Source organism: Sprattus sprattus (genome assembly GCF_963457725.1).
Source record: "Sprattus sprattus genome assembly, chromosome: 11".
NCBI lineage: Eukaryota > Metazoa > Chordata > Actinopteri > Clupeiformes > Clupeidae > Sprattus > Sprattus sprattus.
In genome coordinates this window covers 25,858,944-25,873,090 of record NC_137909.1, presented here as the reverse complement: position 1 = coordinate 25,873,090, position 14,147 = coordinate 25,858,944, and the positions used below count along the sequence as shown (strand labels likewise).

Sequence of the window (14,147 nt, the reverse complement as noted above, 5' to 3'; positions counted from 1 at the left end):
ACAAAAGTTAAACCAAAGATTTTAGAATACTAACCCAACTGGAACAATAGAGCAGCATAGCTCATCTTTATGGGAGCTAAAATGGGACCTTCACGGTCTCGTAATTAGGAGTGTCTCCTAAGGTCACAACATAAACCTTTTCTCTTGAAAAGCAATAAGAGAAGAGAACCCTAATTCAGTGTACTGTATTACTGTGTATCATGGTGTACGATACCAATGAATCCCTCTTTTGGATATGGAATGAATTATTTAATGTCAGTTAACTAACATCAGTTTGTCACTACTTCATTGGATTCATCCTCTCCTCAGCTGGTTGACCTTTAACAATCAGAATCAGAATCAGAATTCAGAATCAGAATCAGATGTATGATGGTCAGCAGGTTTCAGAACTGACAGGCATGCCTTGCTCATCATTGACATCAGGTTCACTGAGGGCAACAATGGCAATCGAGCGAATCATCTGCCTTGCTTAATCTACTGAGGTGGACTGGATTCATGGCCGAGAAGTAAAACTCTCTTCCCCCATTGCCATTTTTTCACAGGCATTCCCACCAGCAGATCATTTTCATACACTGGGCGACGTCCACTCATATGTAGCAGGAGGACATATGATGTATTCCTTCCCTAGCATTACTCTAAAACACTGGTTGATGGAGTCAGTGCAAGGGAGAATCCACTCACAGCTTCAGATGGCGCAGCATCACCGGTTCTTCGCCTTTCACTTAAACAGTATCCAATTGCACTGATGTCATGATGTTCTGAGACTATCTGAACTACTGGGATGTGAACTGGTGAGGAGAGAAGAGATGTGTCCAGAATGGGCCTGTCGATCTATTCATTTTGTATTTTTTTTTTTTAGATTTATTTTTGGGCTTTTTAGCCTTTATTTGGATAGGACAGTGCTTGGAGGGAAAGGGTGGGGATGTTCATGGCCAAGCTCCTTGTAGCCTTTTCCATGTTTAGCCTTCCTCTGTTCTCTCAGGCTTGGCAGGTGGCTGAGCTCTGAGTTACCCAGATGAGGCACATTTTTGCTCACATATGGTGGCTCTACAACCATGAACTCCTCTCACGCATTCACCCGCACTCACGGAAGCCTAGACCTTCTTCGTGTATGGGCTCTGAGACTCAGCATCAGGGGGATGAGAAGCCGTCAAAGGCCCACGGTCAAGATAATGATGTTGCCATAACAATACCCCTTGACATTCGACACTCTAGGCCAATCGCATGTGTTAAGTAACTGCATGAACATGAACAACAGCCACAAGGAATCGCCTTTGAGCTGCAGAGAAAGAGAGAGAGCAAAAATATGCAGATTTGAACCTCTTTCTGAGGTGTGTTCTTATTTGTAACTAGTCTTTGTATTATTCTCAATTTTGACTGTTATCTGTTCCTTTCATGTCCAGGAAATATCTCAAGGACACCTGCAAGCAATTAGTCAATGGGCAGAGGTAATAAAATTGTTCGCAGTAAATGATTAATGTCAGTTGAGTTGATTATCAGACTCAGAAGAGCTCATATAAAATGTAAATCAAGTTCACCACTCACACACATCACTTTATTATTTAAATGTTGTTACCTCCACCACTTTCCTTAGCCAATAATACTAGTCATTTAAAAAAATGATTTGTTTTTAGGTGTGTACTTTCATGTTTCACACTCTCTCAGCAAAAATAGCGCCACGGTAGCCTACTGTACAGTACACAAATGTGCCATCAAACAATAGTCAGATAGCAGCACCAGTGCCCCAGCACCAACAGAAGGACTCTTATATAAGGGGATCATCTTTCTCTGCACAAAAAGGGAGAGTTGTGTTGTGCATATAAGCCTTGGCATAGAAATATATGAAGGAACATTTAGCCTACAGTATACACGCAGGCGTGTAATTTACTTGAATTTCATAAATAAATGATATATGCTTTATTTGTTTAACTGGTAAACCTAATTAGCAGTATTTTATAGCTTACAGATTTACCACTTTGAAACAGAATACAGAACAGTTTGGCCAAGCAATGTCTGCTCGGGCTCGCTGATTAGAATTGAGTGATGTCATTCCTTTACGATATGAATGAATTCGACTATTGCTTCACAATGAGTGGATTTTTGGAACACGCGCGCATTTAATTCTCGTTCCAGAGGAATACCGAAAATATTTTCTTCCCCGACGAGGTCAAGTAAAACGGTGAGAAACGCTGCGCCATGGTTTCAGTATTATTGTAGGCCTGTGTGTACAATAAGTAGGACATACTTGCACAGACGATGTTATCGGTGCCATTCACACAATTGTTATACAGGAGGAAAATGAGTCCGATAAGGAAAATTAGTCCGCTCAGCCTTCAGTTGAAGGAGAGGCTTGTCGAGCAGCACCAGCACCTCCTGCTGGAGACCAACAGTTATGTGGAGCTCAACCGCAAAGAGAAAGAGAAAGTTGCCGAAGTGGAGGCCAAGGTTAGTTTTGAACAGTTCACTCTTATCACACTACGTTATTGTATTACTGTGTTCCAAAGTACGACCAGCGTATCTTGTCTTCATAATACTGTAGTCATTGCAGTGTGACCCCCATCTATACATTTGAAGTGAATCAAGGTGAACAGGTGAGAGCCCTGATACGAGTTGGATGATGAGGATTTAGACAAAAACACTTTCCAAAAGCAGTATCTCTTTCCGGTCATGCAGATGAGGGCAATGCAGAGCAGGATCTGGGAGAAGAAGAAGCAGATGGGAGGCTTGAGTACCACCCTTAGCAAACCCCTTCAACAGATTAAACACATTCGTCTCCTGGAGGACCGTCTCAGCCAGGTCATACAACATACATCTGCTTGTATGCACACATACTAACACACAAGTACTCCAACCCAGATGTATGGCAGATGTGGATGTGAAAAGGTCACAATTTAGCAGACTGAAATGATTCTGAAAGTGAAAGCCAGTAGTTTTGTAATATTTCACATATCCTGGCAGATTTGTAATGGTAGATTTTTCAACAAGCAAGACATCTCCAGATTGTTTTGGGTGCACTGCTGATCTTGGCATCCTTGCTATGTGTATGACAGGCCACCGTACGGTTTGACAAGCAGCTGTCTCAGAACAAGACCATGCGGGATGACATCGACCACCTGCGCCAGGTGAGAGGAACGCTGGCCAGCATTTACCACCGCCTCAACAAGGAGCTGGCCATGCAGCACCATGTCATGGACGAGCTGGTGGAGAAATCAGTTCTCGCCTATGACCAGAGGTGCGTACAATCATGTGTGTGTGGGTGCCCGTGTCTGTGAGTGTGCCCGTGTCTGTGTGTGTGCAATCCTATATGGTCCTATTTCAGGCTCAAATTGTCAGGTTATTGGAAATGAGGCCTTACAGCTCTTTTTTTCCGTTTGTCCTCTTTTGTGCTAATATTTTCTTTCTCTCTCTCTCTCCCTCTCCCTCCCTCTCTCTCTCCCTCTCTCTCTCTCTCTCGCTCTCTCTCTCTCGCTCGCTCTCTCTCTCTCTCTCTCTGTGACAGGTCAGAGGCGCTGGCTCGTATGTTGGCTGTGCGGGATCGCAGTAAGAAGGAGGCCACTCAGGCACAGACAGAGATGACAGAGCTGCAGAGGGTCATCGACCACGAGACCAAGCTCCGCAACTTCATGATCCAGAAGTCACAGGACTATGTGCCCCCAACGGAGGACGAGGAGGGCAAGAGGAAGAGTACGACACGTTTTTTTTTTCTTTCTACTATGTCATAGCTTGTGGTGACCCCAATGACCGTTTTGCATCTGACGGTGGTGTTCTGTGATTGGTGCAGAAGTATCGTGCTAATCCAATGACTGTGTTCAATCTGACGGTGGTGTTCTGTGATTGGTGCAGAAGTATCGTGCTAATCCAATGACTGTGTTTAATCTGACGGTGGTGTTCTGTGATTGGTTCAGAAGTATCGTGCTAATCCAATGACTGTGTTCAATCTGACGGTGGTGTTCTGTGATTGGTGCAGAAGTGGAGCAGTCCCAACGGGAGCGAATGGGAGGAGAGGGCTGCGAGGTGTACCAGGCCGTGCACAAACACATTCTGAAGGTCACCGGAGAGAAGAGCCTGCGCAAGATTGCCCAGAAGTTTGTGGAGAATGAGGAGAAGAGCTTCGCCTACTTCAGTTACATCAACGAGCTGAACAACACCAGCACCATGCTAAGGGATCACATTAACAAGCTGAAGGTATGGGAGAGGGTACTAGGGACACTCTCTGGTGGTAAAGGCAGAAATGACATGTGTGTCGCATTAATCAAGCAATGTATAAGCAATGCACATTTGGGCTTGATGCCCATGGAGGACACGGGTTCGATTCTGGCCTGATGTCATTTCTCCTGTCCACTCCCCACCTCTTCTCCCTCTCATTTCCTGTCCCACTCTTCACTATACAACTATCGATTAAAGGCCAAAAAGCCCCCCCCAAAAAATCAAGCAATGTATTTTATATACGCTGGTTAGTTTTGTGGGTAGTGGACATCCATGGTGTGATTGGCGTTTGCCTGTTTTTCTTTGTCCTGCATCAACAGAGTGAGATTGAGCACTTTGAACTGCAGAATAATCAGCATGGCGAGCACTGGCAGGATCAACTGAAGGAGCTGGAGGTGAGAGAACTCAGCTAGGCCCCAAATCTACACATCTCCCCCTGTAGAACAAAATATTTGTACATAAATGTCCATGCTATGATTGGTCAGTTTCATTGTCCCACTCACTGAGATGCCTCTGTAATTTCAAAGTTTCAAAGTTTCAAAGTGCCAAAGTGTCAAAGAACTTTATTTGTAATTGTCACAAAAACAACGGGACAGACAAGGCAACATCAGACAGCTAAAAACTTAAGTTGCTGTGGACATAAACTGCCACAGCTAAATAATAATAAATAACAATTAATAAATAGATAAATAAATATCTCTGAGTACATTGAGGTGCATCACTTTTGCATATCCTTCAGTGCCATTTTTGGGTCATCAGGAGCTTCATTAAGACTTAAAATCATGTATTAATTCATGAATTGCTTAATTAAGACTTGAATGGACACTTGGCATGATAACCATTTATTCTCAGGATACTGTGTTCTTTGTGAAATGTGACCCCACATGCTTTAAAGAAATAGAAATGTGTTCACACCTTGCGCTCTATCGGTGGTTTGCGTTTTCTTAGACTGAGCTTGAGAAGAAGCGCTCTGAAGCCAATGACATGGAGGCTCAGCACAAACTGGTGTGCAAGTCCCTTGACCAGATGAAGAGCGCCATTGCTGACCTCTTCGGCAAGATGAAGTGTGACTCCTCACCCATCACCGGCAAGCTGGGCAGCAGTGCTCAGGTCACTGATGACAACGTCACCCAGTTCATAGGTATGTCAGTTTGGTCAGCAGTTCACCAACGGTGAAGGCCTGATCTTAGAAAGACTAATTCAATATGATATGTCAATTTTCATAAACTGGCACAATTTTTTATTTACAAATAGAATTAAATTAAAGTGATGCTGTGCATGATAAAAGTTGTCAGTTTTGTCAAATCAGCCAAACTGGAGAATATAGAATATTATACAATCTTATGTCTCTCATCTCTGCTCCTCCCCTCACCTCCCCTCACCTGTTATCTCCTCTGTTCTCTTCTCTTCATTTCTCTTCTCATCTGTTGTGTTGTGTTGGTTTGGGTTGTGCTCTGTTGTGTTGTGTTGTGTTGGGTTGTGCTCTGTTGTGTTGTGTTGTGTTGTGTTCTGTTCTGTTCTGTTCTGCTCTGTTCTGTTCTGTTCTGTTCTGTTCTGTTCTGCTCTGTTCGGTTCTGTTCTGTTCTGTTCTGTTCTGTTCTGTGCTGTTCTGTTCTGTTCTGTTCTGTTCTGTTCTGTTCTGTTCTGTTCGGTTCTGTTCTGTTCGGTTCTGTTCTGTTCTGTTCTGCTCTGTTCTGTTCTGTTCTGTTCTGTTCTGTTCTGTTCTGCTCTGTTCTGTTCGGTTCTGTTCTGTTCTGTTCTGTTCTGTTCTGTTCTGTTCTGTTCTGCTCTGCTCTGTTCGGTTCTGTTCTGTTCTGTTCTGTTCTGTTCTGTTCTGTTCTGTTCTGCTCTGTTCTGTTCGGTTCTGTTCTGTTCGGTTCTGTTCTGTTCTGTTCTGCTCTGTTCTGCTCTGTTCTGTTCTGTTCTGTTCTGTTCTGTTCTGTTCTGTTCTGCTCTGTTCTGTTCTGTTCTGTTCTGTTCTGTTCTGTTCGGTTCTGTTCTGTTCTGTTCCGTTCCGTTCCGTTCCGTTCTGTTCCGTTCTGTTCTGTTCTGTTCTGCTCTGTTCTGTTCGGTTCTGTTCTGCTCTGTTCTGTTCTGTTCTGTTCTGTTCTGCTCTGTTCTGTTCTGTTCTGTTCTGCTCTGTTCTGTTCGGTTCTGTTCTGCTCTGTTCTGTTCTGTTCTGTTCCGTTCTCCTCTCCTCTCCTAATATCACCTCCTCCTGCTCTCCTCATGTCCTCTCACGCTCTCAGGGATTGTGGAGGAGAGTCTGCATGAGCAGCTGATGCATATGATGCAGTGCAATCTGAAGCGGGCCGAGGACCTGGAGCTGCCTGCCTTCAACATGCTGCTGGAGAGCTGCCGCCTGCTGCCCACCCTCACCACCTCCGTGGTCGAGCCGCCCTCAGCCACCTCCTTTGAGGAGGCAGCACTGGACGTGCTCCAGGGGCCAGGTGAGCATGCAAACACACACACACACACACACACACACACACACTCTCTGCACACACTCTGGAAAAGACTGGATATACAGTACACAGCAGGACAAGACATTCAATGACATGTATTATGTGCATAAGCAAACACACACACACACACACACACACACACACACAAACACGGACACTCTTACACACACACACACACACATACACACACACTTACATACACACACACTTAAACACACACTTACACACACACACAGACATACGCCCTCATACACACACACAAACACACATACACACATACACTCAGATTTATGTTGTACTGTATGTGACATGTGATCAATAAGGTATGTCCCTATTATCCACATCTGATCTGATGTGGATAATAGGGAATATCTATCCAAGAATTGTAAAGTGGAATGCAAACATTGAGCTGTTATGACTTATTTCATTCATAAACAATTGCAACTATCAGTGTGTTGGTATAGCTGCCAATACAGTATGTACTGCATGTGCTCACTGCCACATGTAAGTGCATTTCACAGCGTCTTTGAGAACTTTGAAAAGCGCTCTATAAATGTGATGTATTATTGTTATTAATATTATCATTATTATTATTATTATTATTATTATTATTAATAATAATAATAATGTTCTCAGTAGTGACGCTGTGTGCACCCTGTCCCCTGTAGGCAGTGAGAAGACCCTGGACTACAAGAGCTTGTGTGAGCGGGTGGTGAAGCGTGTGGTCCAGGCGGAGCAAGGCAAAGGCCAGAAGCCGACCTCGGCCATGAGTGTCCCGAAGGGCAAGAAGAAAATGGGCTTCGCTGGCCCCAAATCTGCCTGAGCGTCAGCCATCTCTTCCCTTCCTCCATTAAACACAAACACTGCATGCATCTGTGTTGTGCCAACAGCTCTGTGGGGAATCTGCTGTGTGTTTGCAAATGTGTATGACTGTGAATCAGTTTGCGGTGCATTCTAGTGTGTGTGTGTGAGTGTGTGTGTGTGTGTGTGTGTGTGTGTGTGTGTGTGTGTGTGTGTGTGTGTGTGTGTGTGTGTGTGTGTGTGTGTGTGTGTGTGTGTGTGTGTGTCGTGTGTGTGTGTTTGCTTATGCACATAATACATGTCATTGAATGTCTTGTCCTGCTGTGTACTGTATATCCAGTCTTTTCCAGAGTGTGTGCTTTTCTCATACTGTAAGATCACCCTTCTCGATCCAAAGAGCCTGCCAGTCGGCCAGTGGGGTGTCTTTGGTTTGGCACAGTGCCCCAGGGTGCCCCTGCCGGAGTAGGCACTCGGGCATCACCTCCCAGTCCTCTTTGGCTGAGGGGATCAGCCCTGGGTGGGTCCTGGTCTCAGTGTGATGTATTGTGAAGTGTTTTGTTGTGGTTGCACGTGAGTCACGTCGCCGTCACAAACATCAAAGGGCTTTGTCTTTAGCCCCCCCCCCTCCCTGCGCTCCAACAGCCATCAGTGCTATACCCCACCTGTTGGCACCGTCTCTCAGCTGAGGAAACATGTGCTCTTCTTGCCATTCTACCACTCATACAGATTCACACACACACACACACACACACACACACACACACTCATACACGCACAAATACTGGCATACGTATTGTATAAATGTATGTATTTATAGCTTTTATAATTATAATTTATCATTTTATTCATCATATATTAGATTTTATTGTATTATTACAATACCAACACTTACAGTAAACCTTATTACAGAGAGGAGAAAGAGTATGGAGAGGAGTGAGAAATGTATGCAGGATGATGTCTATCTAAACCTACGTCATACTGGTTGGGTGCTTTATTTACTTTTTAACACTTGGTGGCAGCAGTGATTCTTGATCTATGTTGAGTACTGGGTCTAAGGGCCTGGTAGCACTCTGTGCTACACCAGTATTGCGCTTTTAATAAGAAGCAAAACAGAAACTTCAGATTGATTGATTTATTTATTGGAAAAAGACCAGTAGAGTGTGCAACAATAAATTATTCACAGGCAGAGACATTGTAGCCACACAAACACAAAACGAAAGCCTCTCAAAGAGTGTAAATTCATGTTACTGACTTTGATTTGAAAACACCAGAGAGTTTATGGGCCATACCCTTTATTGCAACAAACATAGATCTTTAGGGTGATTTACCCCAGAATTTCAAGTCACATAATGCTTGTCGTAAGACAGAGCATAGCCATGGGTGGGGACAGATGCATGGACATGATGTGGACAGGAAGGGATGAGACTGGCAGCTTAGACCGACAGGCCAACGACTCGATGGCCCTCTCTTACTCCTGATCTTTCTCCTCTCCGTGTGTGATGATGTGCACCAGGTTCTTGTAGTCCAGGTTACCAGTCACATCCGGAGGGAATGCATTCCACATCTGCTCCATCTGAACAGGGGGCAGCAATCATCATCACACCATAAATGTGGGTCTGAATGTGTTTGTTTAATGGGTACCCTTTAAATACTACGAACCACCAATACAACCCACCCTTGACGGGTCCTAATGGGCACCTCATGCAATTTCTGTGTGGTTGTGTGTGTGTGTGTGTATATGAGTGGTGTGTGTGTGTGTGTATGAGTGGTGTGTGTGTGTGTGTGTGTGTATGAGTGGTGTGTGTGTGTATGAGTGTGTGTGTGTGTATGTGTGTATGAGTGGTGTGTGTGTGTGTGTATGAGTGGTGTGTGTGTGTGTATGAGTGGCGTGTGTGGTGTGTGTGTGTGTGTTTATGAGAGGTGTGTGTGTGGGCAGGTTTTCTGAAAGAACACAAGGGAGATAAACACGTGGAGGCAGATAAATGGAAAGATGGACAGATCAATAGATAGAAAGAAAGAACGAGAGTGTATTTGTGGCCTCACCTCCTCCACGGAGAATCTATCAGCTTGAGTGGTCAGCATCTCTGTCACACTGGGGGAGTATTGAGAGTTCATTAGACGTCTCACTGTAAAATAAGAATTCAAATGGCATGTGCGAAAACAAATGAGACTCACTAGTCCTTCCTCAGCAGTCCTTTCCCCTCCGGATCAAAGACTTTGAAGGCATTAAGGATGGTGTCCTCGGGGTCAGCACCTATGGGAAGAAAACAACAGGGAGAAACATCAGAGGGGAAGGGTCAACACATATAATTAAAGTCTTGTCCATAGTATGGGATATGCAGTCAATTAAAATAAAATACAATTAATAATAATAATAATAATAATAATAATAACTTCTGCATTCACCCTCTGTCATACTCCTGTCTAATATCTTTCATATTTCTCCGTCTTACCCTTCAGTTTCTCCCCAAACATGGTGAGGAAGACGGTGAAGTTGACTGGCCCAGGGGCCTCCTTCAGCATGTCATCGATTTCCTCTTGCTTGACGTTGACACGACCTGCAACATAATAAGAGCCGGAGGAGCTGACAGTGAAAATGAACGTGGGGCTCCATCAGTGTATTGCACCGGTCCTCACTCCTCTGACTGCTCCCCTCCCTGCGTGATTGACAGGCCATTTTGTCATTTCACCTCCCCAGAATGATCAATAGAAACATTACTGATACAACTGGCCTTCTTGGTGTTTTTGTTATAATTACTTCAGAGGGAGTAGAGACTTGCCTAAACCAACCTAAAGCAGCGAACGTGTCCCTCAGGTCATTCTTGTCGATGAATCCATCCCGGTTCTGGTCCATGATGGTGAAGGCCTGCCAACAATGAAGATATTCATTAACAGCTGATGTGAAATCGACTTAAGCCTCACAGTGGCACCACGACACAAGACTGGCATGTGTTTGGCTGTGTGTGATGGGGGGCTTTGGATCTTTGTCCCTGTGCAACTGTTTTTTCTGTTTGTGTATTTTAAGGAGGATAGCTCAGATGGGAAAAACTCCCAGCCTCCTAATCCCAAGAGATCCTCAAAGGTATCTGCACAAAGGCGTACACACACACACGCACACACACACATACACATACACTCACACACACACACACACACACACACACACACACATATAGCCCATACCAGCATTCCAGTGGTAATCACTGATGACAGTCTGTGAAAGATTTACGGCCTGTTGCGGTTCTCCATAACAGTAACATGCCATCACTTGACAGACTAAAGATAAACGACACAAAGACAGTTCTATGGACAAATAATGACGAGACAATGAGGTAACCATAAACCGGTTGATGGTGGCCCTTGAAGGCTATGGAACTGTCAGTTTAACAGGTAAAGGTTAAAATCCTACAGTTAATGTACTGCACTGATATATTTCTGTACGTATTAGACAGATTGAAGAAGTGTGAAATATATCATTATTACAAATACAGATGAAATGGATTGAAATGTTGCAAGTTTGAATATTGGAGGTTAGTTCAAACACATGAACACACAATAAGTCAAATGAGTAGATGGGCAGGCAGAGACTTCAGTTAGTGAGACTATCTCTCTCTCACACACACACACACACACACACACACACACACTCTCTCTCTCTTTCTCTCTCTCTCTACCTCCTTGAACTCCTGGATCTGAGTCTGTTCAAACATGGAGAAGACGTTGGAGTTTGCTCCGTCTGCTGACCTCTTCTTTGCCTTTTTGGGTGCCTGGTGGGAAGGAGGGAACATGGGTTGGGAGATTAGCAGGAAGAGGCATCCACTCCATGGACTCAGACACTTAACATCACCTGTGATCAGCTATGGCCATTTGTGACTAAATGACCACAGCAAACTCAAATCAATTTCCTTACATACAGGGAAACAACAGAGACATTTCTTAATCACAGTTGTGATTTACTGGCTTTTGTTTTTTTTCTTTGAGGAAAATATTGCTCTTTCAGAGAAACCTGTAAGTCCTACAGTCTCAAAGCAATTCATTTTAGTCTAATTACTTGATAAATGTGTGTACATCATGACATTGTCTCGACACCTAGACATCTCTGGTCTTAAGACTTATTTAACAGAGTTCCTTTTGGTTCTGACATATCCAGAATCATTTTCCATTTCTGTTTATATTCTACATGTATTTCTTGAATATTCTCCACCTGTACAATGTCTGTGTCAATGTCTTAACTTCCTCATACATTCTTTATCGAACTATCAAGTGACTATAACTCCAGAGCAGTGAACCTCCCTGATCACACCGCGCCCTGCCCTTGTAAGTGCTAATAGTACAGAGATTAAGAGGCACAGCCACGTAGCTACTCACCATAGTCAATGCTCAAGAGGGGCGCAGAAGAGAATAATGTGGGGCTCCCAAACTGGCAAAAGAGACAATGGGGCACGCCTTGGTGGCCTTATGTACCCCACAAGTGGCCCCCCCATATACTGGCTGATATAAATAACCCATGCCTTGTTTGGAAGTCACAGGTAAGCCACGATCCCCCCCCCTCTCCTTCTCTCCGTCCCTCCAAACTAGCCACTTAGCCTTTGGGTTCATACCAGCACCATGAAAGAACAGTGGTTTTGGGTGACAGGGCTCCTGCATCATGACGGTAGGATGAACCCTGCACTTGATCTGACTTGATCTCCCATTATCCCTCTGGTGGATTCACTAGCCGTTGTTCCCTCAGCGTTGCCCTCGCCTCCCTCCTCTTATGGGCCTGGGTGACAGACGAGCTAGCAGAGGGAGACTCCATCCATGTCATCGCAGGCCCACGGTCTACTTATAGAACCTCTTTGTGGAAGACACGGTGCAAACATAAAGATGGATCATCAGCCATTGTCCGGGTGAAGCTTCGCTATGACTTCAAGTTCCATATGCATGAGGATTTAAACGGCACAAATGTGAATTGTATCGATGGAAGACAGGAAGACAGGAAGAAATGACGCGTGTAATGAGAAGAAAAATTATTTGATCACGACGCTCAGCATCCTGCTATGTATGTGTTGTCACTCTATCAAGTTCACCACCCATTAACTTGTGTTAACACATTAGGTATGTATTGTAACGCTTAGAGAGTGAGAGGCACACTCCCATGTGTGTGAAGTCAGAAGGTGGCAGTTCTCAAGTTAGCAAACAAGTAAAACAGCTGCTTGCCCGTAAGCCTCACCGCCTCTCCAGGTCCTGTTTGGAATGTGCGGTTAGCCCATTACTCCAGAGAGATGTGGCTCCCCAGCTACTCAAGGACTGGTGGCAAATTGCTGCCTATTATCTCAATTTATTACCCTGTCATAGGAACAAGAGGCAGACACATTAAGGCAGCCAGTACAACAACCAGCTACCATAGATAGCTGTCATGCTAACACCTATCACATCTATTTGGGGGGCAACCACCTCCACACATAACTGAACTGACATAACATCAAGTCCAAGTGTGATGTGTCCTACGTTGCTATAGTGCAATTAATACATCTGTGAGTCGGATAACAATGCGAAAGCATGAAAGTGTCCTACAACACAACCACAGTGATGTCAAATACATATCCAGGCCACGAGCTGTGTGTCACAATTGCAGTACTTATGAGATACATGATTAATTATTGCAGTTACCACCACTGCTTACAGATGATGTATTGTAACTAATATGCTTTTACAAAACAAACATTTATGAAAGATTTTGTGGACAGCGAGGAGACATGGTCTGAGATGCTCTTACTTTCACCCAGGGCACACCTTATCATCATGGCTATAGCTGCCCAAAGATCTGAAGCGGGAGTTGGCTCAAGGCTCAACACAAGGGCCCTCTCCAAAACACTGCAGCCAAACCTAAACCAAACCTCTTAAGGAACCAAGGTTGGGCTTAGCAGATGCTTAACTGTTAGTTGTGTCAAGAAGTTTCACATGCTTCAACGTTATCACTGCCTGTGGAATGAATGCCTTAGCGTTTCTTTTCACTGGAACCGTTTAACACTTCATCACTCTCTCTGAATGCCTCCATCCAGTCATGCTCCTCACTCGTTAGCTCCTCCAGAGGTATCTTGGCTTTCTGTAGTTATTCTTGCAGTACGACCCAAATAGCCATCACCACTGTTGCTGCTTCAGATGCCTGCGGATCTGCTGCTTATGCGTTCTGGCAGTGGGGCACACCGGGAATAGCACGCGGAATGGAGGGGATCAAGCTGCTATAAATACCCAAACAAATGCTGCCATTGTTACATATAAACACACCTGCTAGGACCAATAGGTCTCTGGGAAACACCGCAGGCTAGCAAGCCTGTCTTAAATACCAGACCAAGAAAAGTGAGTGTGTGTGCATGTGTGCTTGTGTGTGAGTGTGCTTATCTTCTAAAATAAAGAGAGTTGTAAATCAAGTTATACCAACACCCCTTAATCAAACGCCAGAGATGAGTCAGATGTTTGTTTAACAATACAATCATTAGATATAGAATATGATTATTACCACATCAAAAGAATCTGGTTGGCTTGTGTGGTGGTGGGGCGGATAGGGAAAATAATAAAAGTGTCTCAGGTCAAACCACCATAACCTTGCAAGACCCTAAAACAGGAATGGAAAGAGAGAGAAAGAGAGTGGGAATGAGAGAGAGAGAGGGAGAGAGAGAGAGAGAGTGGGAA

At 44.3% G+C, this 14,147-nt stretch overlaps 2 protein-coding genes across 2 annotated transcripts; one reads left to right on the top strand and one right to left on the bottom strand.

Moving 5' to 3' along the window:
* Positions 1–2,298: 2,298 nt before the first annotated feature.
* On the top strand, positions 2,299–7,494 carry LOC308372387 (coiled-coil domain-containing protein 63-like; the record flags this gene model as incomplete). The annotated part of the gene is made up of 9 exons (XM_080847541.1): positions 2,299–2,445; positions 2,674–2,796; positions 3,051–3,232; positions 3,500–3,684; positions 3,968–4,185; positions 4,527–4,601; positions 5,155–5,347; positions 6,456–6,656; positions 7,340–7,494. 9 exons carry the CDS (start codon positions 2,299–2,301, stop codon positions 7,492–7,494), a joined length of 1,479 nt encoding a protein of 492 aa, XP_080703667.1.
* A 1,149-nt stretch (positions 7,495–8,643) lies between these two features.
* On the bottom strand, positions 8,644–11,906 carry myl2a (myosin, light chain 2a, regulatory, cardiac, slow). The gene is made up of 7 exons (XM_080847248.1): positions 11,841–11,906; positions 11,147–11,239; positions 10,263–10,338; positions 9,926–10,030; positions 9,648–9,726; positions 9,516–9,564; positions 8,644–9,045 (listed from the first exon to the last, which is right to left on the bottom strand). The coding sequence occupies exons 1-7, from the start codon at positions 11,841–11,843 to the stop codon at positions 8,941–8,943; spliced, it is 510 nt and encodes a 169-aa protein (XP_080703374.1). The 5' UTR covers positions 11,844–11,906; the 3' UTR covers positions 8,644–8,940.
* Positions 11,907–14,147: the final 2,241 nt, after the last annotated feature.

What these genes read in the sequence shown, in the direction of transcription:
- myl2a (XM_080847248.1), bottom strand. An exon ending in AGATCCAGGAGTTCAAGGAG is followed by an intron (nt 10,339 to 11,146) that starts GTAGAGAGAGAG and finishes CATTGTTGGCAG; the next exon opens with GCCTTCACCATCATGGACCA. An exon ending in GTTTGGGGAGAAACTGAAGG is followed by an intron (nt 9,727 to 9,925) that starts GTAAGACGGAGA and finishes TTCTTCCCATAG; the next exon opens with GTGCTGACCCCGAGGACACC.